Below are 27,111 nucleotides of genomic sequence, written 5' to 3'. Positions count from 1 at the left end.
GGACCTGGTGGAAAGAGGTGGATCACTTTGGGCCTGACTTAAAAGGGTGCATCTCCTTCCAAGTTCCTCGCTTCTCACTATGCGTCCTGGCCACTGTGACCTGAGCAGCTTTCCTGGGATATGCCCCTCTGCAACACCACATGTGCCCTGGAGAGAACTGACCATGGTTTGTACCTTGAACCAAAATAAACCTCTTTTCCTTTAAGGTGTCAGTACTGGGTATCATGTCCCAGTGACAAGAAAATCACTAAGTAACCGTAAGGTCACTCCTTTTTTACCCACATCTCTACACTGATGCCCATTCTTCATCAAATCTCAACATAAAAATACATTTTTCTCTGTGTCTTTGGATATTCACCTGTGAAGACCATAAAATCTTGCTAAGTAAATTTTGTTATGTTTTTCTCTTGATAACTTGTCTTCTATTATAAAAGTGAGAACCATGATCCATGATGGGTGACATAAAGGTATTATGCCTTTCACCATTACACACGTTCAAAGGAATGAGTGAAAGAAATATGGAAATTTCAATCCTGCATAAATTCTAGGGTGTATGTTATCTTTTACTTCCTGAAAAAATAATTTCTTTAGGGAACATCAAGGTAAAGAATGTTCAAACATGGGCCGGGGATTTAGCTCAGCGGTTTGGTGGCCTGCCTTGCAAGCGCAAGGACCTGAGTTCAATCCCCGGCACCAAAAAAAAAAAAGGATGTTCAAACAGGACTCCTTATCTGCTTCAGATGAGGCTCCAAACCCAAAAAGAAACCCTACATTCTAGAATACCAATGCAGGACATGCTAAAAGATTATGAAGCCAGATTTCCTGACCGTAGATTATCATCCACTGAATCTCACTGAAAAAAAAGGTTAGAAAGGTAATAAGACCTTTGGCAAGGATTTTCTTGCAAAGAGTCATTTACATTATGCATCACTGCATCTTGACATAGAGGAAAACCATGCTACTTTTCCCTTAACTTCAGTTAAACTGGACAAGTGTTGGGTGTTTTAATATTAAATTTGACTGAGCTTTTTAATACTTTAAGTTAAATAATTAGAAAAAACTATATAGAAGTTGCCCTGGATTTTGTCCACAAGCAAGGAAAATAGACAAACAGTACATACAAGTTTACAGAGGTAGGGTAAGAGAAAAGACAGTGTCTGCCTGTAAAACATCTGTTATATGTGCATAGCTGAAGAGAAATATTTGAAGATTAAAAAGGCTATGCTATTGGGAGCCAAAATAAAAACATAAAGTCATTTCTGGAATCAGTCCACAGCTATAGATGAAAAATAATCTGAGTCCTAACTTTAGGGGCTATTTTTTTAAGCCCTACAGTCACAGTACATAGGAAATTACTCTTCTCTTATAGATACGGTGTCATTAGTAAGTTATGAGTTTACTATAAAATGTAAATGTGCCTAACCACACTTTTCTAGGGATCACTATGAAGTCAGACAGACAGCCACAGAATTCTGAAATTCTAAGGGAAAATATTCCTGACAGAAGAGGCAATAGAGACACTCATAATTTTTACCAGTAGTTTTCTATTATTTTAGCTGTGAGATATCAAAAGCTGTCATGTCCATATTTATTAACTATTCAATATGGAAATAGCGCTTAATGTCATGTGAATAGCATCAGATGAACCAACCCAGACTACTATTTTCATTTTATTTTAGCAGTGCTAGAGAACAATTTTTTTTCTTTTGAGATGGACTCTATTTGCTCAATCTGGTCTCAAATTCCTGGACCCAAAGGACCTTTCCACCTCAGCCTTTCCTGATAGATAGGAACACAGGCATACATGACCACCCAGCCTGGACTTTTGTTTTTAGAAAACAAAACAAAAAAATTTACAAACAGAACAAATAAAAACCTTAGCTCTTAAGATTTCATTTGACTTAATTCCCATTTTTTTCTTCTTTTCCCCCTATTCCTTCCTTCCTTCTTTCCTTCCTTTCTCCTTCCTTCCTTCTTTCATTTCTATTTCTCTAGCCTTTCTTTTCTTTTTCAAAATCTCTCTGGATTTGTAGTACAGACTGACTTCTACTTATTCTTTTTTAGAAGATGTCTAGTTAGGGGTATAGGTGAGAGGCAAGGCACTTGCCAAGCATGAGGGAGAGTCCTGTGTTCAATTCCAAGCATCACAAAATAAATAAATAAAATAAAAGATACGGTTAGGTGGTGAATACACAGAAAATTATAAAAACACGCACGCACACACACACACACACACACACACACACACATCTTGTAAGAGTACAACTGTGTTTTGTATCTTTATTGCACGACATGAACATGGAATACAGTGGCTAGATGACTTGTCATATGGATTTTTGCTCACCCTCATTCTCCACAATTTGTGCTGAAATACTACAGTGATCTTTAATAATCTAAAGAAATTTTATAATTAAGCTAGTGTCTGAAACAAGAACATTATTTCAATATCCAGTGTTAATAACTGTAGAAGTGCTTGCCAACGTGGGCGTACCAATTTGAAGTCCCACCAGCACTGGCCAAGGGTTCTCTTGCTACACTCATACTGCATCTGTACACTCTGTACAGATGCTACACATCTGTAGTCATCTGTACATTCATCGGTACTGTCAGATTTTTGAAGAGCTATCAAGGTCACAGGTGGGAAGTAGAATATCATTTTTGGTTTAATTTGTATTGTCTAAAGACTTCTGAGACTGAATAACATATTCATTTAAGGATTCTTCTTTGGAGCTTGCTCATTTTTATTTTGAATTGGTTCTCTTTTTTCCCATTTGACTTGAAAAGAACTTTTAATATTCTAGACATTAATCCTTTGACAGTTTTATTGCAAGAGCCTGCTACTATCTTCTTGCTTTCTATAGTACCTCTTGATACATGAAGGTTTTTAATGTTAATAGGTAGCCAAGTTTAATAAGTAGCCAAGTTTGTCAATATTTTCTTTTACAGTTTGTACGTTTTAAGTGTTGTGTACAAAATTTTTCCCTCCTTAAGATCATGGAGACATTCTCCTATATGTTTTCTAAAAATTGTGATGTCTTATTTTTTTATATTTAGGGCTTAAATCTATCTAAAATATTATTTTAGTATATAAAATAAACTAGAAGTTCGATTTTCTCTTTCTTCATAAAGATACCAAACTTATTCTACCATCATTTTTTGCATAGTCTATTTTTAATGATCTATAAAATAATCCACACAAAAATATTTCTAAATATATGAGTCTGTTTCTGAGCTCCCCATTCTATGACATTTGTCTATATCAATGTCCTTCTGTCAATATCACACTGTTATCATTGTTACATAAGATTTAATATCTAACAGGGTAAATCTACATACCATGTTTTTCTTAAAAATTGTCTTTGCTATTTTTTCCCTTTGTTTTAAAATATACTATTATTTTGTTTCATAAATGGACCTCTCAGAACTTTTCTACTGAGATCTAAAGAATGGGTCTAACTCAAAAATTCTCTCTGAAAATACAAAAATAAATGGTCAAAATTTGCTCTTAAAAAATGAAAGAATAGAGAGATATGGAGGGGCCACTTAAGGGGAAAAATAGTCTTCTTTAAAAGTATAAATATATCCCTTCAAAGATTCTCTCTATGTAGTGGTTCACAGGAAACTATTTTCTCAAAAATTAATTCCTAGTGAATAATAGCTTTTAAAACACTGCCCCCTAATGTACATACTCAGCTTCCTCTGAAATGATAAGGGGACAATACTAATAAAAATAATCAGATCCTTCCTCCCTTGAAATCAGTTTAACAATTTTGTCATGCAAACATATTCATAGACTGAGGCAATTTCAACCACAAAACTGTCCAAGTGCATGAAAGTAAATCTCCCAGCCATTCTATAATTACTCTCATTAGCAATAAGGCCAATATGTGAGTGAGAACAAGCAATTTGGGCTTAGACAGCACTCACAAGACAGCAATGACAAACACTGAGAAACATCAGGAAAGTCTACAATACCAATCATTACATGTGCAACTTAAGACTGATATAATCAGTCTTATTGAAAAATAAAAAGTAAACATTGGTTACCAATACCAAACTTCTACAAGAGATGAATTTTGCTTTATATTCACATAGACTCATGACACAAGTGACTTTTCCTTCCAAAAGAATTTGTTGAAATTTAGACTTTCTAACTAATGAATTTGTTTATGACTTCCACAATTGTAAATATGATTAACAATAAATGAAAGGGAAAGACAAAAATAATTTTGAAGTAGAGCTGTTCATTGTCTTGTAGTCACAAAATCCATGTCAGCAATTCACAAAATGTATAAGTATGGAAAGTATTGAGTCACTTAATATCAAATTTAAAGGCCTAAGTTTAAGCCCATTTGCTATTAAATAGCCATGTGACCTTAGTCCCTTAGACCTTCTGGACTTGTTCTCTTATCAGGAAATAAATGAGAATGAACTGTATGGATGTTATTCTAACGATTGTCAGGATCTGGGTATGGAAGGAATAACAGAATAATGAAAGGTGCTTTTTCAGATTACATATGTCTATTGTTATTGCTCAAAACCATATAATCCAGTCAGGCATGACGGCACTATACTTTCAGCACTGGGTAGGCTGAGGCAAGAGGATCACTGGGAGATAGGCAGAGTGGACTGAGCTTCCAACCCACAACTTGGAGCTAAACCTAAGCAGTCTACATCAGCCAAATCCCAGCTGACGACACACAGAAATAAATATTTCTTTTCATATAAGATGTTCATATTTGTTAGTTATATAGTATTTCATGGTAATAGAGTATTTCAAAAAATAATAGTTTACCTATATGAATATTTTAGACCTCAATGTTTCTGTTGGATTTTGAGATTCTGAGGAAAAAAATCTCTCCTGTATATAAATAAATATATATATAAAAAACTGATTATAAAAACAAAAATAAAGCTGTTTACAAATCTATTAAACAGAACATCTGAAAATAGTCAGATCTAGAGACAAACATTCATCAACCACGTGGGGAACTTGTATCTCAATTTTATCCAGTATAGAGGCTAATGTCCAGTATACCTTTTTATCCTATCTTAAATATCAGACAAACATTGTCTGTACAACTTAATTTATGAAGATAACTGTCACAAAATATTACACCGTGAAAAGCAAAATACTCAAAGATTTCAGTTAAGCTGAACGCACAGAAATAGATACATTTTCGTAATTATTTTATAAAAACTAAATATATTAACAACATATTAGTAGCTTTTGGTGATAAAGCCAGATATTCAGGTATCTATTATAAATTTACTGAAACATAAGGGGTAAAGTTTTTTCTTAGTTTGGTTTTCAATCTTTTTAAATGTACTAGTTCCTCTCCCTGCCTTAGTAAAGACTCAAGATACAGTAACCTGTGACAGTAACTGAATACTTACTTTATGGCACCTGAAAGCAATGATCATGGTTTTGTTTTGTTTTATTCCTCACTGAGTTTCTTGGTACATTTTAGGTATACAGTACAGTTACATTCATCACTGGGATCTTGTACCTTTACATGACAGGTCTTGGTTCTCACTTTTTCTCCTTGGCCATGCCCTCCCTTGAACCCCTCCTCCCCTCCCCACTTACAAACACTTTATTTCCATTTTTTTCATTTTCTCATATTTTTTTCTTTTCCCTTATTTCCTTTCCCCTACCCTTCCCATTTCTCCTACACCTTTAGCCCTTTTCTTCCTATTTCACATTGTCAATTATACCATTAGGATCTTATGTATAATTATAGTTTTTCACACCAGAGAAACTACTCAGTATTTACACATATGTGACTTATTTATTTCACTTAAGAGTATATCCTCAATATGTATCCATTTTCCTATGAATGACTCTAATTTCTCATTCTTTATGGCTGAGTAGTATTCCTTTCTATAGAAAAACCACATCCTCTTATCCAGTCTCCAATTGATGGGCAAATGGGCTATTTCCAAGTTTTAGCTATTAGAAAATGTGCCACTACATACATGGGTGCACATATATCACTGTATGTGGTATCTGGGTCAAATGGAACCTTTAATCCTAGTTCTTTGAGGTATCTCCATATTGATTTCCATAGTGGTTGCACCAGTCTGCACTCCCACCAACAATGGAGAAGGGTTCCTTTCTCCCCACAATCCCGTCAACATTTGTAATTGTGTGATTTCTTGATAGCAGCCATTCTTTATGGGGTGAGGTGGAATCTCAGTGTTGTTTTCATCTGCATCTCTCAAATGACCAGTGATGTGGAACATTTTTTCATATATTTACTTGCTGCTTTTACTTCTTTGTCTGAGAAATGGCTGCTCATTTCAGATGCCCATTTTTGAATCAGGTCTTTATATTTGGGGGGGCTGATTTTTTTTTTCAGTTCTTTATATATTCTAGATAATAGGCCTTTGTCTGAGAAGCAGCTGGTAAAAATTTTTTCCCACATTGTCTCTAAGTTCTGTTGATGGTTTCTTTTCAGTGCAGAAGCTTTTTAATAAGATGAGATCACACTTGTTATTTGTGCTAGTTCCCGTGCTACTGAAGATTTCTTCATAAAGTCTTTTCCTATGCCAATGTCTTCAAGAGTTCTACCTAACTTATCTTCCATGCAATTAGGAACGAAAAAGATGAAGTCACAACAGATCCAGCAAAAATCCAGAGGATCGTCAATACCTACTTTGAGAACCTGTACTATAATAAGATGGAAAACACAGAAGAAACAGACAGATTTCTAGATACTTATGAATTACCAAAGTTGAACAAAGAAGATAAAAAAAATTCTAAACACACCAATTACAATCAGTGAAATTGAAAATGTAATTAAAAGTTTACCAATGAAGAAAAGCCCAGGTCCTAATAGATGCACTGCTGAATTTTACAAGACATTTAGAGAAGAACTACTGCCATTACTCTTCAAATTTGTCAATGAAATTGAAAGGGAAGCAATACTTCCAAATTCATTCCTGGAAGCAAGTGTTACTTTGATTCCAAAACCAGGGAAAGGCCCAACTAAAAAAGGTCAATCTCCTTAATGAATATAGATGCAAAAATCCTCAATAAGATACTGGCAAACAGAATACAGAGGGTCATCAAGAAGATCATACACCTTGATCAATTCAGATTTATTCCAGGGATGCAAGGATGGTTCAACATACGAAAATCAAAAAATGTAATACACTATATTTGTGAAACAGAGTCAAGGACAAAAACCACATGATCCTCTCAACAGATGCAGAAAAAGCATTTGACAAAATTCAACACCCATTCATAATAAAAATTCTGCAAAAAATTGGAATAGATGGTCTATATCTCAATTTAATAAAGGCTATCTATGAAAAACCAACAGCCAACATCATATTAAATGGCCAAAAACTGAAAACCTTCACATTAAAATCTGGAACAAGACAAGGATGCCCACTATTACCACTCCTCTTCAATATAGTTCTGAAAACATGAGCCACAGCAATTAGACAAGAGAAAGAAATTAAATTAATGATCATTGTTTAGTGATATGGATAAGCTGTAGAAAAAAATAACAAATTAGGCCAAGTATGCACTCACCTATGTATCCTATGGACGTTTCTTTGGAAAATGTAAGTATAAGCTTTATCACTAACCCTTATCTATGAAAAGTGGAATGCAGAGAAAGTGGCAGCTATTTAAAATTCTTTAGTCATATTCAGATTATGCATTCATTGATTCAAGAAACCCTTGCTAAATCCCTACCATCTGGTCTGCACCATTGGTGGAAGTGGGAATAGAACAAGAGCCTACAGGGAAATGAAAGAGATAAAGGAAAGAGAAAAATGCAAAATATGGACCAAAACACCCAACCCATTCTCCTGGGATTAAGAAGTAATGCTTCCCAAGCTGATCTCTGAAGGGAAATGAAAAAGAAAACAGAAGTGGCAGGAGAACCATGCTCTGCTCTAAGCGATGGGAAAACATGTGAGGGCTTGGTAATGAGAGAAAGCAGAGAAAATTCACAACATGCAAGTATGATTTTTGCCTTTGTGGATACACTGTCTATGGTTTTAACCTTAAGCTGTCTTTGGGCCGGGGATTTAGATCAGTGGTTCCACCGCCTGCCTCACAAGCGCAAGGTCCCAATTTCGATCCCCGGTACCAAAAAAATAAAAATAAATGAACCTTAAGCTGTCTTTGAAAATAAGCAATTTAGGTACTTGGCTTCTAGGAGTTTCTTATCCCACTTCATTGACAATTCCTTTTCAATTTCCTTCCTTCTCTGTATTGTAGTTATCACCCAAACATTTAGTCATTGGAGTGCACTGGGCTCAACCCAATGGAGTCTCTATGCTCTGTCAGTACTCACTCCCAAATGATCTCATCCAACCTTCATGTTTACTTCTAACTATAAAATCTCCACTCTCCTATGAACACTTGACTCTTAATTCCAATCCTTTTTTCTACTTCTCCACTTGAATAGGCAACTCAAGCAAGATGAGTCCAAAGCCTGACTCTTGATATATAACCCACAAAATCTACTTTCCAGTGTTTCTTATCTCAAGAAATAATAATTCTATTATTCGAACTGCTTGGGCAAAACTGAAAGCAGCATCTTTCATCTCTCTTTCAGTGATGCTCATCTGTAAACCTTCTGCAAATCCTATTCATAATTGTGCATCTGCTTTCCCCTTTGTCCTCTATACTGTAGAGTCTATAGTCCATTCTCTACACAGTGGCTAGAGAGATCCCTTAAAAATGTCAGATTGTATCATTGCTCTGTTTACCACCCCCCATTAGCTTACAATCACACTTAGAGTAAAAGGTTTTTGTGATCTTGACAATCTACATCTCTCTGATTTTCTTCCCATCACCTTGCTCACTCTGCTTCAGCCACTGGCATTGCTGGTCCTCAAACATGCCCAGAACACTCTTAATGCAGGTCCTTTGTACTTACTGTTCAACCTTCTGAAACCCTCTTTTCCAATACCTATATGGCTCATTCCTCTACTTCATTCAAGTCTCCATTCAAATTTCACCTTCACAATGCAGCCACCTCTCAACTTACAATACAAAATAGTTCCTCTTTGCCCTGCTTTATTTTTTTCTCTAACCCTTATCTCTTCTATACCCAATGACCATAACCTAGAATATAAGTTTCCCAGAGAGAATAGGTATGTTTTAGTCACTCCTGCACCAGAACCATAAAATACTGCCTGGCAGATCATTGGCAAGAAGTAGACCTTTGAAAAATGAATCAATAAAAACTAAAAATTTTATGAAATTTTCTAAAAAAACTATTGATACAATTTTCTATTTTAAGTCAAAGTCACCTTTCTATATTGCAACCTAATTAATTGTTAACTATTTTATAAAATATGTAAAAATACACCGGGGATTTAGCTCAGTGGTTCCGCTGCCTGCCTTGCAAGCACAAGGACCCGAGTTCGATCCCTGGTACAAAAATAAAATAAAATATGTAAAAATAACACTATATACTTTTTCCACCAATAAACTAAAGACAAACCCACACACCCATAAACCCATACAAGAGTCACTGGCAAAGGCTGGGAACTCAGAAGACTTTACAGCATTCTTTTCCTTCCCTTCGCTTGGCACTTACAAATATATTGAGAGGTAGGTTGAGTTTCCGTGTTATCTTAAAGCCAATCAACATTTCACCTGTAATTCATTAACAACATTATTTTGCAAATATTTATAAAACATCAATATAGAACACTGGCAAAACTATGGACAGACAATTCAAAGAAGAAATACAGCCAATGCATTTGTGAAAATGTCCATTTAGATTAACATTCCTTAATACTTAAATGTTTTACATGCTAAATGTTTGGAAATAAGGAAAGCACAGTCACATCAAGAAATCCAACACCAGCAAAAAGTTTCTTATAGAAGCAGGAAAATGCAGAAGCTGGAATTCTTACTCATGGGGCTGGATGCAGATTGAAATACCTGTGATGGAGCAATAGACGATGTGAGGCGCAATCTTGTCTACATCTTCATATCCCAGACCCACAGCAGACAGTTTTCCAGGGATATAGTTTTCCACAAATACATCACACACAGCTGCAAGCTGAAGGAAGAGGTAAAGACGAATCAGACTTCTAAAGGGACTGCAACTTTCAACAACTTTCCCACATGACAGAATTTTAATTTCAATCGACACATTCATTCTCACTTTATGGCAGTTAAGAAAAATCACAGGAGAGGTCAAGTAGATTTAGATAAACATAAAAGCCTGGGTCAATTACTTCACACATTACTGTCCGTAACATAGTGGCTACTAAATTTTACATTAAAACATGGTACAATAGCTCCTGCTTCCTTTGAATACGAGAAATTTTTAGGCTACATGGTCCATCCAAATCTGTTCTCAAAAGTATATGTAAAAAAATTAAAATATAAGTACATAAAACATCTTTTGAAACCTTTACAAAATATCTAAATTCAATGTCATCCCTTATTCCACCTTTATTATGACATTCCTCATTACAACATGCACTTAACATATATAAACTTGATTCTGAAAAGCCTCCATACTTTTATGATGTGCTCCTTCCAAAGAGTTTTAAACATCTTTAATGATTCACAGCTTTGCTTGGTCTTGTTTTTCAAACTCAACATCACGCCCACTGAACCAGTAATTATCAAAAACACACCCCAGATTTTGATTGTCAGACAGAGCAATGCCATAGAAATTAGAGGACAATAAAGTACTGGAAACCTTAAACTTAATGTTTTTCAAAATCTTAATTGTGACTAAATATCTTTCAAAATCATAACAAAAATGATTCTAGGTCACCTGGAAAATCCATTATGGTAATTTTAACAGATCCAAATGCCTAATAACTATTCAATAAATTTTTTAGGGCTAGGGATATGGCTCAGTGGTAGAGTGCTTAGGCCCAAAGTTAATCAGTCTTACAAAAAAAATAAATAATTTTATTGACATAGATTTAGAAATATTCACATGCATACAACCTAACAGAATAAGACTCTAGATCAGGAGTGGGCAAACTTTTTCTACAGGGCTCAATAAATACTTTAGGCCACATATATTTTGTCAAGTATTTTGCTTTGTTTTTTCTTTAATAATCTTTACAAATGTAAAACTCAAACCTAATCCATTGACTATACAAAAGCAAGCCCAACTTGGGTCACATAGTCTGCCAAGCTCTGCTCTAAATGAACATGGTTGAATTAATATAAGCTTTAGATATAAACATGTAAATAAACTGAGGGTCTGTTATTGTGTCACTACATGTGGAACAGATATATGGAATTGTCTGACAATAAAATTGGGGGCCAGGGTGGCTCTTAGGAAGCATATCAAGGAAAGAAACTCATCCACCAGAGCTCTCAAAACAGAGGCACTAGAGCCCAGGTGACCACCTCTCCTGACAGCATGATAAATAAATTAAGAAAAAGTACAAGGCCTGAAATTCAAACCTCAGGAACACACACACACACACACACACACACACACACACACAGACACACACACAAAGAAAGAAATAGGACAATATATTAGTTCATTACTGGTTGCTATAACAAAGTACCTGAAGCTCAGTAAAGCATAAAGGAAAAAAGAAAAGAGGTTTAGGACTGAGACTATAGCTCCGTGGTAGAGAGCTTGCCTAGCACATGCAAGACCCTGGGATTGATCCCCAGCACTGCATTATTTTAAAAAGTTTATATGTCTCACAATTTTAGAGGTTTGAGGGCATAGCACCAGGATCAGCTCTGCTCTGGTGAAGATCTAGCAGATAGGATCACAGTGGCAAAAATATAGGTGGGAGGGAATCAGGAAGCTGGAAAGTAGAGGGGAGGTCAGACTTGCTCTTTTCTTACAACTCACTGCAATGAGAACAACTGGGATCCAACAAGAACTATCCCTCCTGAGGGCTGCATCCTAATGACCTAATTACTTTACACTAGGCTCTACCTCTTAAAGGTTCCACCATCTCTCAATGTGCTCACATACTGAGGACCAGACTTCTAACACATAAATCAACTACAACAAACTCACACCATATCCAAACAATTGCAAAGATAGACAAGACGCACATGTGGGCCTCAAATCTCAAGCAATACAGGAACCCTTTCCAAACTGCGGAAGCCAACTAACAATTGAGCTACTTCTCCTATGGGCTACTCCATGCAGCATATGCCAACTTAGGTCTCATTAGAGAAGCATCAATTACTGTTAACAATTTTACCAAGCATTGCTTGTAGAACTGGAGGGTGTTAGTACTAAATAAAATACAAACCGGTTATGCTCTGATTTATTCCACAAATTTTTCTGAGGCACTATCTGCTACTTCCGGCACAAAAGAAAACAAGCTATATCTACGTTAATCAACTCTGTGCGCATCTGTTCTGTTTGGTACATGATGTAATACCTTCTTTAAGTAAATAGCTTTAAATATTTTTAATTTTAAATTCCCCATGAGAGGGCTCTCAAAACGTTAAACATGTAATTATCATAAGGCCCAGAAATGCCACTCCTAAAATATAGACAAAAGAATTGAAACCAGAGTCTCAGATACTTGTATGCAAATGTTCATAGAGCATTATTCATACTATCTAAAAAGTAGAAACAACTCAAGTGTCCATGAACCGATCTGAGTTATTCAGCTATAAACAGGAATAAAGTTTTGATATATGCTGCAACATCGCCAAACATAAAAGTACAAATATTCTGTGAGTCCACTTACATATAAAAGAGACAAATTGAGAGCCGAGTATGGTGGTGTACACTTGTAATCTCAGCACTCAGGAGGCTGAACCATGAGGATCACTGACAGCTCAAGGCCAGCCTGGGCTACATAGTGAATTCAAGGCCAGCTTGCATTATATAGAGAGACCCTGCCCCAAAAAGAAAAAAGAAAGAAAAAGATAGGCACATTCATAAAGAGAGATAGTTGATTAGAGATTACGAAGGATTAATGGAAAAGGAAATGAAGGTTTATTGCTTAATAAACGCAAAGTTTTGTTTGGGGTAATGAAAATATTTTAGAAATAAATGGTAGTGGTGGTTGTACATATTATAAATATAATTAATGCTACTGAAGTGAATACTTCCGAATAGTTAAAACAAGAATTTTATTTGCATATAGTTTACCATAATCAAAAAGTTTTGAACCATGTGAGGTATCTGTATTTTTAACTTCTATAGAATCCTAGGTCACATCTCAATTCACAAAAAGTATCCAAGTAGACCATAAATTTGATGTTTCAATGAAAAAAGAAAATAAATGTAATAAGTTATGCTAATAGAAAACTATTCCAAATATATTAAATAAGAGAATAGCAGATTTTATGCTTTTTTCAATAATTAGTTATACTAATACAGAAGTATTCAAATCATAATAAGTAAAAAAATAGATTATATGCAAATAATATATATGATATTTTCTGATATCTGGGAGGTAAATAAGAATATAAGACAGAGTTTGATGTGATGCATGAAAATATGAATCCTTCTGCCCATTGTTATAGGTAAGATCTTAAGTGTCCCCCAAACACCCATGTACTGGAAGGCTTGGAGCTCAGGAAGGCAGGCATTATTAATAAGTTGGGGAAGGACAGGGATTTAGCTCAGTGGTGCCACTGCCTGCCTTGCAAGAACAAGGTTCTAAGTTTGAGCCCAAGGACCACAAAAAAAAAAAAAGTGGTGGATACTGTAAAGGACAGGGCCAAGTGGGAGGTCTTTAGGTCATTGGAGGCATGCCCAGCAAAGCGATAGTAAACCCTAGCCCATTTCTTTTCCTTTCTTTTAGCCCCTAGCCACAAAGTGATGTGTTGCCTTACCCAAAGCAAGAGAGCCAATACATCATAGACTAAAGCCTCTAAAACTATGAGCCAAAGTAAACCTTTTCTCTTCATAAATTGATTATATCACATATTTGTTATAGTAATGAAGAGCTGATTAATACACCCATGAAGAGGTATTACTCATATAATTTATAAACTTAAGTACAGCTGTGATCAGAGAGGATGGTATAATCTGGCTGTACAGTGTTTTAAGAAAAATGTGGAATACAGATTTCCACTGATACATGTGCCCACTATTTGTTTATGATTATCCAAGAATGCATATTTCTTATTGTAATATTTATTGGTAAAATATCCCTAGAAGATGGAATATGAAAGAAATTACTCTTTTCCCTAGTTATATTTATGAAAATAAATATATATTAACCACTCATGAGATAGTGATGCTTAGTGAGTCTGCCATCCAATATAATCTTTCTCTCTTTACCAGGGTAATCACTTTCTTCAATATTATGTATGTTTCCCATAGCCTTAAGTCATTCATAAAAACTCTAAACAGAACAGCACTGAAATTCAAGCTGTCAGAATATTTCCTTGGAATGTATATATGTGTGCAAATGAGGACACTAGCTACACTGGCACCATCATTATTCACATTATCTACAAGTAGCATACAAACCAATTGCCTTGGTGGAGACCAAATATTTACTGCATTTCCTTAATGCAGAAATAAAGAGAAATAGTGAGAAAATAAAGTAAAGGAGGAAAAAATTGTTTTAATCTCTAGTAATCGCCTCTTCTTTATCGAGGTGCTCACAAATCACCTACTAATCTATTCTAGAATCTTACCTGGAATAAACAGTATAATTTTTTTGTTTTGAGTTCTAGGGCCCACCATCTTTTTCTTTTAGGAAGAAAAAAAATCTTCCATCCAGTCACATAGCAAATAAGATCTAAAATAAGCCTGAAATAGATAGTACCTAATTATGAGTTTCTTTCTAGGTATAATTTAGAAACACACTGGATCAATGAGATGGGAAATGGAGGAGTAAGAAATGATACCACATTTATAAGTAATCATAAAACAAATACTTTTATGAATATATTGTGCAAATCAACAGGTTTTATTGGGACACTTCTATATCACACATTTGTCATGTCTACCATACTTGCTTTTTTGGTGGGAGTGGGTAATGGGGACTGAACTCGAAACCTTGCACTTGTGTGGCAGGAAGCAGAACCACTGAGCTAAATCCATGGCCCTTACCTTCCTTTCTACCCTCTCTTCCTGCTCCTCTCCCCTACCTCCCCCAGCTCCCTTCCCATTCCCTAGTAGTCAGTCTCTTTCATTTCATCTATGAAATCAGTTTTTAAAATATTCTTATTCATAGGAAAAGTATTCTGAACAATTTAAAAGCAAAGTCTCAGGATATTTTTTATTTACTTTTAAACATACACACAAACCCACACAGATATATATATATGTAAATAGACATATATAGCAAAATGCTAACATTCCAGGGTGAATGAAAGTTAATTATTCTCTCAGTTTTACTGGATGTTTTAAATTTCCATAATAAAAGGCTTGAGGACAACAAAACTCATGATTTTTATATGTTTATGTATTATATGAGCTCACTATAATATATGCCCATAACTGGGATACTGGGACTATCTACTAATTAACATAAAGAACTATTTGAAATACAGGATGACATATACTTGAATGTTATCAAATAATACTGCCATGAAAACCCCAGGCTCCAACATAGATTTTCTAAGCAGAATTTTGCTCGTAATAAAGCCTGGTTTGGGTTAGCCTATTTGACAAAGGAGTCATACTTTTTGGATCTCCTATGTATTCAGCTGATTGCTTTGCATAATACTTTGGAACCGTTTCTGTAAACTGAACACATTATATTGACAATCATAGTTACTAAGGTCTGAATGCTGAAGTTGTCTTTGCTATTCTAGAGGCCAAAAGGGAAATCCATGACAGAAAGAACACAAAAGACTAGGCAAAAGGCAATTTTTCCTCTTGTCAGTAAAATGCATAATTTACAGGCGGCATAACTAAAAGCAATGGACTTAAATAATGTCCCAAACAATTTGTTCAAGTTTCATATGAGTTGAAATGTACTTTGTCAGTACCAATAAATTCAATTAAAAAAAGACTTGAGAAATTAAGCCCATAGTAAAACTTCAAATTGTTACAATATGGTAGAGGACACTGGCAGGATCCAAGAAAAGTGGGAAGGAAGTACCAGTGATTCATTTATTTTGGTCAGAATTACACACATAGGACCAAAATAGTCATATGCACACAGATACCTTATTATCAATGCTTATGAATTTCACCTATCACTGACCTACTGAGAAGCCCTAACGAATATGTAAAGTATTTGTACAGTCAAATCTGAGACATTGACTACCCAGGATAAAATATCAGGATGTCCTGAAACAGATGCAAATAAGCAGGTGTGTGAACACAGAATGTAAACTAAGGAAAATACATAGAATAGAAATAAAAGTATTAAGAAAAGTGCAATCTTCTTAGCAACAATAATAATGATAATAAAAATAATAACTAAAGAAATGATAAAAAAGAAGGGTCTGAGAATGAAGAGTGGGAGAGCTGGGGCCAAAGTGAGGATAGCCATGACAGAAAAACAGAGCAGGGCCGGGGATTTAGCTCAGCGGTTCAGTAGCCTGCCTTGCAAGCACAAGGACCCGAGTTCAATCCCGGGTACCAAAAAAAAAGAAAAGAAAACTAGAGCAGGCCAACCACAGTGGAGAATGGTTTTCAAAAATCAAAATGAGTATCAACTGAAAGAGAAGGAAAGGGAGAGGGAGGAGAAAGGGGGAGGAAGAGGAGGAAGAGGAGGAAGAGAAGAAAGAGGAGGAGGAGGGGCGGGAAGAATCCTAAGTAATTCTGTAGAAGAGATTCATCATGAACAGAACAGTTTTCAAACTTTGGATCCAAAATTCAAAAATGCTAAATTGGCTGGATTGATCCAGCAGAACTACAGAAATGGGCCACTGATTCTGATCTTAAAAATTATAAGAAATTATCTTTCAATCACCCAGATACATAAAGAAGGCCAGGGAATCTAAAGTTTATGCTTTAGTAAAAAATTTAAAATTTTACATTTGAGATTTGGTTCTCTAATCAAATAGATACATATTCATTAGAGTGCAATATAAAATTTAACAGTAATGACAAGTTTTATCTCACATGATGAAATCAACTTTATATGCATAATGGAATGAGTGCTGACCCACGGCAGACACTTCAACATATTTTTTTCCTGTTAAGTTTATTGGTCCATTTAAAGCAAACAGTATAGTTACATTTATCATTGGGATCTTGTACCTTTACATGATATGTCTTGGTTCTTATTTTTCCCCATATCCCTGCCCTCCCTTCATCCCCTTCACCCTTCCCTATTTACAAAGACTTTGTTTCCATTTTTCCTTGTTTTACATTTTTTTTCTTCCCTTATTTCCTTCCCCTCCCCTTCCCACTTCCCCTTTAGCCATTTTCTTCCTATTATATTAAGTCAATTTTAACAACAAACCTAGGAAGAAGATACTGATATCATTCCCAGTTTATTTATGAGGAAACTGAGGCACTAAAAAGATAAGTAACCTTCCTGAAGTCACACAGCCAGCAAGTGTAAGAGGCAAGATTCAAATTACATGTGAAGGTACATCCCCTTAACAATCCTGTCCTTCAAAGAAAAATGCTGCACCAAGTCTGGACAGCTGGACAAACATTCAAAAAACTTGGGCTCTCCAGTGATGTGACCTGGGGTTCAAATATCAGCTTTAAACTTTAGATAAACTAAATTTAGCAGAGTTTATTGAGGAAAGCATGATTTGTGTATTGGGCAGCTCTTAAACCAGGAGAGATTAAGAGATCTTCATCAAACAAGGTGTGCAACTGTATTTCTAGACGAAAAAAAAAAAGGAAGTGACATCCAGAAACAGTTTGATTAGTTATAGTTTAGCATTTGTGAACAGGGACATGATCTGCTTCCTTGGGCTACTGTGATGGGCTGAAACTTCACTATCTGTCACAAGAATATACTCAAATTAGTTCATAGTTGGTTTACACACTAAATTAAATTATAATTTGCGGCATACAAAGTTAGATTTAGGCCAAATGTAAATTAACATAACATTAGCTAGGTAATCTTTGGAGCATCACTTAGACTCTATATGATTCAATTTCCTTTCATAAAATTGGGGATTGGAGTGGTGGCTACCAGAGATCCAACTCAGACCTTGCACTTTCAAGGCAGATGTGGTACCAGCCCATATTGAGGATTCTAATAACTCACTTACAAGGCAAATTCTGAGGCTTAGAGAAGTGAATATAAGTAAAAAGCCCAAGCCCAACATCTGATTTAAAGGGCACTCAGTCAATAGAAAGTAGGACTATAATTATACACAATACACAAGAAATATTATACTTAGAAAAATATCAATTTATATTTTTAAATGGCATTTATAGCAAAAGCACAGATTGTCAATGAAATACAGTTTTAAAACATTTTTGCTCTAATTACAACCTAGGTTATAAGTTGCTTTCCACAGAGTATACTGTACCTCTTTGATGATTTTCACCCCTTTTGGATCCTTGATATTAACAGCTATACTCTAAAAATGAAAATATATATATTAAAATATTATCATAAAGGCATTCCTTGATATTCAAACAAGAAAGCCATTCATATCATAGATTATCCTCTTAAAGAAAATTTATTCTCCCTATAGAGAAATACCTAAATCTTCTTTATTTGTAATTAGGATAAGATATATAATTAGGATAATATTACAGTAAACGTTTTACAACAGTAAAACCGGAGTTAGGCATTTAACATCTTTTAGAAGAACAACAAATGTGAAAAAATCAACTGATTTCCCCTTTATAAAATTTCCATTAAAAATTCTCATGAAATGTTTTAAATTACTTAGTAGAAAAGAAAGATTAGAAAAAAAAAACCTTATTGTTTCTAAGTTATCTGGGGGATTAAATCATCACATTTGAAATATTAATTATATCTGCAAAAAAGTTATGATGATGTCAAACATTTTGGTATTAAAAGAGAATTTCAAAAATAAATAAAAAAGATGATATCCTTACTTTCTTATTTCGGTTAACACTGAGAAAATATGTACTTTCCGTGCCCACAAAAGGTGGCCCCCAAGTTCGTGTGTCATCACCAACTCCTGAAAATAACAATGTGAGTCATTAATCTTTAGCTTTGAAACACCATGGATCATTTCAAATCCTGATGCACAGGTGCTTGAACAAGATCAGCTCAGCCCAGTGAAATCCTCAACTCTACTCAAGGGGGCCTATAAGAGCTCCTTAGAACAGCCAAACTTTTTACCTTTTTGTATTAACCATTAGATCCTTCCATATCCTCTTTTGCTAAATTGCACTATTGAAAGTTCAGTCCAGACAGAAATATCCTACTGGCAGTCTTTAGATTTTTTTTTTTTTTGGCAGTCTTTAGATTTAATAAACAGCAAATGTTAGAAGGGAAAAATTACTCTTATTTTTTGACAAGCAAGTCAGTTAACTCTTTCATGGTTCCCTGGCATTCAATGTGCAAAGAAAATGTGGAGTCTGCAAAAGAGCCTTGGTTAATGTAATTTAACTCAGAAGATGCTAGTCTTTATCATAAAGTATCATCTGGAACTAGGTCTATAGCAAGGATTAATGAATCTAGAAAATATTTCTATGACAGAAAAGGCAAAAGAAGTTACTGAATAGAAAAATGTCAATAATTTTCTATTTTAGAATAAAATTTTAGTCATCTAGATTTTGTTTCAAAGTAATAGTGTAAAACCATCAAAAATATTTTATTTTGGATATCTACTCCAAGTAATTATGAGATGTACTCATTTTGATTCAAAGACAATACTAAAAAACTATAGGAAAAGTTTTTTCACTAAAAGCAACTGGCAAAGAATGTAGCAGGAACTCTGAAAATGATTCAATAATTAAATAGTACAAAGTAGTGTCACCTATGAGTTTCATAAGTTCCAAGTAAATATTGTTATGAGAATCTAATCACTATTAGTCTATACAGGCAATTACAAATAAAGTAATTATCACTACCTCCCTTTTAAAAAAGAGAATTTGTGACCATGGGTTAAAGTTTTAAGCTCTCATCATTTAAATCTTATAATCAATCTGTGAGATATTAGACTTTAGTCACGTAAATTGATCAGGAAAAAATAGAGCTAATTCTCTGCATGTAGTGTGTGTGTGTGTGTGTGTGTGTGTGTGTGTGTTTGCATGTGTGTGTGTTACTGGGGATTAAACCCATGACCTTCACTTTGAGTTCCATTACCAGACTTTTTTATTCTTTACTTTGAGACATGGTCTTGCTAAATTGTCGAGGCTGGGCTCAAGGTTTTGATCCTCCTGCCTCCTCAGAGTGCTGGAAGTTCAAGCATGTCCCACTATGCTGACCAACACAGACAAATTTGAGGTGGGGGGCTAAAGAATAAACTTCTTAATAAGAGAGGGGAGAGAGAGAGAGAGAAAGAGAGAGAGAGAGAGACTGAGCTTGGTGGCATACACCTATAATCCCAGCACTAATGAGGTTGAAGCAGGAGGACTGCTGCAAGTTTGAGGCCAGTCTGGGCTAATAGCTACATAGTGAGTTCAAGCCCAATCTGGACTGTATAATAAGACTTTCTCTCAAAAAGCAAAAAAAAAAAGAACTAAAAAAAGAGATAAACAGAGTACGCAGGACAGAGGAAGGAGAAAATAAGCATTAGATCTAACTATAGATGAACTAATACTGACAGCACTAAGTGCTAAACACCAGCTAGGCTTAGTGATGCATGCTCAAACTCCCATCATTCTGGGGAAACCAGAAGTTCAAGCCCAGCCAGGGCAATTTAGGGGAGACTCTGTCTCAAAATAAAATTTAAAAAGAGGGGTGGGAATGTAGCTGAGTGCTAAGGCCCATAGTAATGCCAAAGAAATATTTTTAATTTTTTAAAGCTAAGTACTAAAGAGAATGGCATACTTAAAATATCATGGGGAGAAAGGAGCTAGAAGGGTCTGCAAAGGACTGCCCACAAGTAATCTAGACAGTGAATCACTGTATGGGAAATGCATGCATGAGTCTGGACCTTCAGTATCAGACAGACCCTCTCAGAGTCACCTGAGAATCTGGCCTCTTCCATGCTTTTGAAACTCCCAATGCATGAAATTTTTTAAGGGACAGGAAAAAAAAGCAATGCTAGAATAAAGCTAAAACTGTATAGCTTATTTTAAATGATTGCATTCATCTCTCAGGTGGTATTTCAGAAATCTAAATTGGAGGCTTACAAGTCTTTCCTGCCTCTGCTGTCCTTGGGATTTGGCAATGTTTTAGAGGAACAGAAAGATCAATGCAGATGTTAAGAAAACTAAGATCTGAAAAGCTAAATGTTAAGGTTGAAATGTTAAAGTTAAAACTGGAAGCTTAAGAAACATGTTTTATGTGACCCACAGTTTTTAATGTTTTTAACTCTACCAAGATGACAGAGGCTAGAGATGTCATGTGAAAATTCAGACTGCCCTTTTCCTATGATTTTTCAACACATTCACTGATTTTTTGTAATCACTTATGAGCACTGGTTATGTTAAGATACTGCTCATAGAAATGTACAAAAAACCACCATTTCTACCTCGTATCACCACCCAGTGGGGACAGTCCTGAGACTTCAGGGGCATCATTTGCTACCCTTCCTAGCTCACTTCTCTCATTTAGGTTCTCTGTCTAGCCCTGCAGGCATTACAGATGTTCCCCCACAAATTGACTGACTCCAAGAAAAGAAGAAAAAAAGCATACTAAAGTTGGATATGTTCTTTGATTACACAAAAGAGAACAATCTAAGTACTAAGAACACTACAAACAAATTTTATTTGACTGAGGAAATGGAGAAGTGGACACAAAAAAAGACTCAGCTGACATTTGGGAAGATTATCAAGATTTAATAAGAGTGCTACTAAAACACTTTCTTCTTGTGTTGAATAAGTATCGTGAAAACCCAAAACAATTAAATATGTCATACGAACATTAACATGTGTTGGACACGAGGGTTAAGATAAAAAGTCAGATGAATCAGCCAAAAATGGAGCAGTAAACACTTGCTTTGAACAAAGCCTGATACTAACTGCATGATGATAGGATATAACAAAGCTCTAGACAGAACAAGGTCTTCCCACAGTGGGACCTAAAAAGTACAAAAGGAAAATAGGACTAAAAAAATGAGGACTAAAGGCTTATAAAATTAACCTAAGTACAAATATTAGTCTGGTGACCAATTCAAACAGTAAGAGAAATTAGATTAGATGTTCTCTCTATGAAGAGAAGATGCAAGAAAACCAGCACTTGAAATCACAAGTTCTGTGGTGTTGAAATTAGATGGCAATGTAGAAATCAGAAGCTTTATGGAAACTGGGGAGAAAAAGAAAAAAAAAAGATCAACTAGAAAGTAAACATTTTTCAACATGTTCCCAGCAGAGACCAAAAGCAATGAACATCATTAACTACAGACACTAAGCATTATCTCTGGAAATCTGGACTCCCCAGGTACTTTCACCACCTGAGACCAATAAGAACAGGCTCAGATGAATATAATATGATAAAATGTAATAACTGGACAATTTTCTGATAATTGCTTTTGCTTCTTAGGAAGATCTATTTTGGAGGATATTAAATCTTTATAGGCTTTATCACTTAACATAAATTAATAAGCTGATGTTATAAATTAGCCTCTTGTGAGTCTTACAGATAAATACAGACTATTCAGTGCTAGACTATTCTGAGAATTCTGTTTCAGACTCATAAGGCTATGATTTTGAAACATAAATAATAATAATTACTATGACTATTATCCTTGAAACATTTACAATAAACTATTTATAGGTTAATGCACAGGACATAGTAAAGAATAGAGACAATACCTCTTAAGGGCCTGTTGAAGAGAAAGGGCATAAAACAATGAAACTTTTCTAAGATACCTTACCAATAATACCATGAACTAACCACCAAAATTCTAGGAATGCAACAAATAAAAGTGAGAATTGTGTACATAGAACATACTTATTTGTTGGACAGAGGAGGCAGTAAGAACCAGAAAGATGTTGAATGAAAAACAGAAAAACAAGGAATCAATCCAAAATTAGATATTTTCAGCCGTGCGTGGTGGTGCACGCCTGTAATCCCAGCACTTGGGAGGCTGAGGCAGGAGGATTGCTGTGAGTTCAAGACCATCCTGGGCTACGTAGTGAGTTACAGTTCAGTCTCAACTACATAGTGAGACCCTGTCTCAAAAATACATAAATAAACAAACAAACAAACAAATAAATAAAGTTAGATATTTTCCCCATCAAAACCATTAAAATTGTAAAATAGGGGACCTATGGATATAGCACAAGTGTTTATTTGCCTGGCCTGTAGGAAGCCCTGGGTTCAATCCTCAGCAATGCAAATAAAGAAAAGAATTATAAAAGAGAAAATGTTCCCTTTATTAGAAATAGAAGAGAGTAAGCTAAGTTGTGGTATTTGGTTTCCTCTGTGAAGGACTGCTATTCTTTTCCCTTCTCTCCTTTTGTATCCTGTTTCTCCTTGCTTCCCATAGTCCTAAGGATGTGGTCACCATCATTAATCAGTCTCAACAGTGGGGACTGTATGGACTAAGGAGGGTCAGGGTCAGAGCTGAGCACCTTATTAGCTGTGTGGACTTGAACAAGTTGCTTTACTTTCTGTGCCTACATTTTCCCATTTATACTAGGATAATAACATCAGTCTGTAGGATTGCTGTAAATATTAAACTAAAATTGACAAGGGGCTTAGAACTTTGCAGAGCACTATAAGTGTCATTGTCATCATTGTTATACGTTTTACAGAAGCTTTCAAATGTAAGAGAAAGTTTGAGCCCTAGTCCCATCCTTGGCACTTATAAAAAGAGCATTAATATAGGTTCAAAGGAAAAAAAAGAATAGAGAAAAGAAAATTATCATTTCATTTTAATTATTTCTTCATCCAATTTATAGGTACACTAAAATTTATATTTTAAAAATTACTAAAATACTGATTAGCTTGACTCTATGTTTTAGAGGAAGTCATAGGTTTTTACCTGGTCTTTCTACTTTAATAACTTCTGCTCCAAGATCTCCCAAATTCATAGTAGCAAAAGGTCCCGCCAGTACTCTATAATGTTAACAATAATAAATGACCATATTGAACATTTTCGCTTTTTTTTTTGAGACAGGGTCTCACTATGTAGCTGAGACTGACCTAGAACTCCCTATGTAGCCCAGGCTGGTCTCAAATTCACAACGATCCTCCTGCCTCAGCCTCCCAAGTGCTGGGATTACAGGCATGCGCCACCACCACACCTGCCTTATTTTCTTAATACTTCATTAATATAGATAAGATCATCTGATACTGGTAAAAATTAAAAATGTTTAAAATGTAATTTGGTCACATATATCAAGAACTTTAAAAAAGTATATCAGGGCCAGGGTTTTAGCTCAGTGGTTCCGGCTTAAGTGCAAGGACACAAGTTTGATCCCCAGTACAAAAAATTAAATAAACAAATAAATAAATATGTCTTTGATCCAGTCATTACATTACTAGAATTCTATCCTGAGAAAGAAACTGAAACTAAGGTAAAGATTCATATGCAAGGAAACTTAATTTATAAAAGTGAAATTTGGGGAGATAATTACATAATTATGGCATCTATATAATACAATTTCATCATATAATTTTATCTAATTTTGAACAACACAAGAAAATATGCAAAATATAATAGTATGTTTTAAATGGGGGTAAAATTAATTTCAATATAGTTTCAATTTCTCTTCTTTAAAATTATACAGAAATAAGTAGATTGACAAAAATGCGTAAATATTACAGTAATACTATCTCAGAATAATGAGATTCTGGGACTTTTTCTCCCTTTTTGTTGTTGTTCTTTCCTTCTCCAAAATTTTAATATGTGCATGTAAGTAACCCTTATGAAACAAAAAATAAGTATAATTCCCAATTACAAAAATGTAGATAAATCAAAACAAACCTTGTTAGATCCAGAATTTTTACACCTGCCAATGGCTTAACATTGTCGGTATCTGGCAAAACAGAAAACATTTGAAAAGTACTGATTAGTAATTTTTAAAGTAAAGAAGGCAGAATTTTTCATATTCTGCTCTAAGTAATCTCTTTCCTTATCAAAAATTAACAGGGCCAGGGATTTAGCTCAGTGGTTCCACCGCCTGCCTGTTAAGCACGAGGACCCAAGTTCAATCCCTGGTATCCAAAAAAAAAAAAATTAACATTTTTCCTCATAATGATTCTACTTTATATGCATCATAGAAACTTTGCCCTAATCTCATTGAAAGTCAATCTGTACAAATTAAAGCTTCTAAAAACAGATTAGTCCCAATGAGTGGAGTGCACAAATACACTAGAGATACTTTATGTTATAAAAAATGAAAAGTGAACTAAACAATGACATTTTATTTTTAAATTAATTTCATGTATACACTTTTAACATATACAATGATCACACTGATCATAAGGAATTTGTACCTGTACATAACTTCATCCTTTTTTCTCCATTCTCTTCCCTTCCCTTCAAGTCTTCTTTCCCTCATTTCCAAAAATTTCCATTTTTTCTTTCTATTCTTTTTGTTTCTTTTCCCTTCCTTCCCTTTTCCATCCTCCCTCCCTCTTCCCTTTCCAATTTGAAAATTTTGTTCCTTCTTCCCAATATCTGTCATCCATTTTGGCCTTTATTTATCCTTTCAGTTTCTCACAGAAGACAAACACTGTCATAGTTAAACCTGTGTCTGATTTATTTTGGTTAAAAGTGTGGTCTCAAGGTGCATCAATTTACCTAGAAATGTCTGAAGTTCATCCTTCTTTATGGCAGAATAGTACTCTGTTGTACATATAAAACATATATTCTTTATCCATTCATTGAATGATGGACATTTGGGCTGCTTCCAAGATTTAGCTATTACAAATTGTGCTACTATAAACATGGGTGTGCATATATCACTGTGGTATGATGCTTTTAACTCTTTGGGGAAGATACAAAGAAGGGGAATAACTGGGTCAATTGGAACCTGTAGTTGCAGTTTTTTTAGGAATCTCCACACTGATTTCCACAGTGGTTGCACCAGCCTACAATCCCACCAACAGTGGAGAAGGGCTCCTTTTCCCCCACAGCCTCATCAGCATTTGTTATTGATTTCTTGATGACAGCCATTCTTTCATGAGTGAGACAGATTTCAGCATTTTAATTGGCATTTCTCAAATGATCAGTGATATTGAACATTTTTTCATATATTTATTTGCTGTTTGTACTTCTATATCTGAGAAGCTTTTATTCAATTCAGATGTCAATTTTTGGATTGGGTCTTTAAATTAGGAGGGGTCAGAGTTTTTTTAGTTCCTTATATAGTCTAGATATTAGCCCTTTGTCTGAGGAAAAGTGGTAAAAATTCTTTCCCATTCTGTGGGTTGCCTCTTCATTCTGTTGGTGGTATCTTCTGCTGTGCAAAAGCTTTCTAGTATGATGAGGTCCTAGTTGTTTATTTGTAATATTTCCTATAGGATCCGAGTTTTGTTCATGATGTCCTGACCTATACCTATGTCTTCAAGAGTTTTATCTACTTGCTGCATTTACTTCTTTGTCTGAGAAATGTCTGTTCATTTCAGATGCCCATTTTTGAATCAGGTTTTTATATTTGGAGGAAGCTGGTTTTTTTGAGTTCTTTATATATTCTAAATAATAGGCCTTTGTCTGAGGAGCAGCTGGTAAAAATTCTTCCCACACTGTAGGATGTCTCTCAGTTCTGCTGATGGTTTCTTTTGCAGTGCAGAAGCTTTTTAATAAGATGCAATGACAGTTGAAGAGGTTCCATTTGACCCAGCCATCCTCTGCTGGGTATCTTTCCAAAAGAATTAAAAGAATCATACCACAGTGATATAGGCAACACCCATGTTTATAGCAGCACAGTTTGTAATAGCTAAAACTTGGAAACAGCCCACTTGCCCATCAGTTGGAGACTGGATAAAGAAGATGTGGTTTTTCTACAAAATGGAATACTACTCAGCCATAAAGAATGAGAAATTAGAGTCATTCATAGGAAATGGATACATATTGAGGATATACTCCTAAGTGAAATAAATAAGTCACACATGTGTAAATACAGAATAGTTTCTCTGGTGTGAAAAACTATATAGTACATAAGATCCTAATGAGATAACTGACAATGTGAAATAGGAAGAAAAGGGCTAAAGGTGTAGGGAAAGTGGGAAGGGTAGGGGAAAGGG

At 35.0% G+C, this 27,111-nt stretch overlaps 1 protein-coding gene across 1 annotated transcript in view; it reads right to left on the bottom strand.

The window, feature by feature from the left end:
• Sugct (succinyl-CoA:glutarate-CoA transferase) overlaps positions 1-25,605 on the bottom strand; it is a 723,244-nt gene extending 697,639 nt beyond the window's left edge. Inside the window, exons 1-6 of the mRNA XM_033765204.1 lie at positions 25,587-25,605; positions 24,848-24,899; positions 23,903-23,976; positions 18,894-18,979; positions 18,356-18,406; positions 9,920-10,040 (exon numbers count right to left, since the gene is read on the bottom strand). Of these exons, the coding sequence (XP_033621095.1) occupies positions 9,920-10,040; positions 18,356-18,406; positions 18,894-18,979; positions 23,903-23,976; positions 24,848-24,899; positions 25,587-25,605 (403 nt within the window). The remainder of the gene's footprint in view (positions 1-9,919; positions 10,041-18,355; positions 18,407-18,893; positions 18,980-23,902; positions 23,977-24,847; positions 24,900-25,586) is intronic.
• Positions 25,606-27,111: the final 1,506 nt, after the last annotated feature.

Source organism: Fukomys damarensis, unplaced genomic scaffold (genome assembly GCF_012274545.1).
Source record: "Fukomys damarensis isolate Sample0158 unplaced genomic scaffold, DMR_v1.0_HiC HiC_scaffold_17, whole genome shotgun sequence".
Classification (NCBI taxonomy): domain Eukaryota; kingdom Metazoa; phylum Chordata; class Mammalia; order Rodentia; family Bathyergidae; genus Fukomys; species Fukomys damarensis.
The sequence above is the reverse complement of the archived record's forward strand: the minus strand, read 5'-3'. Positions and strand labels throughout refer to the sequence as shown.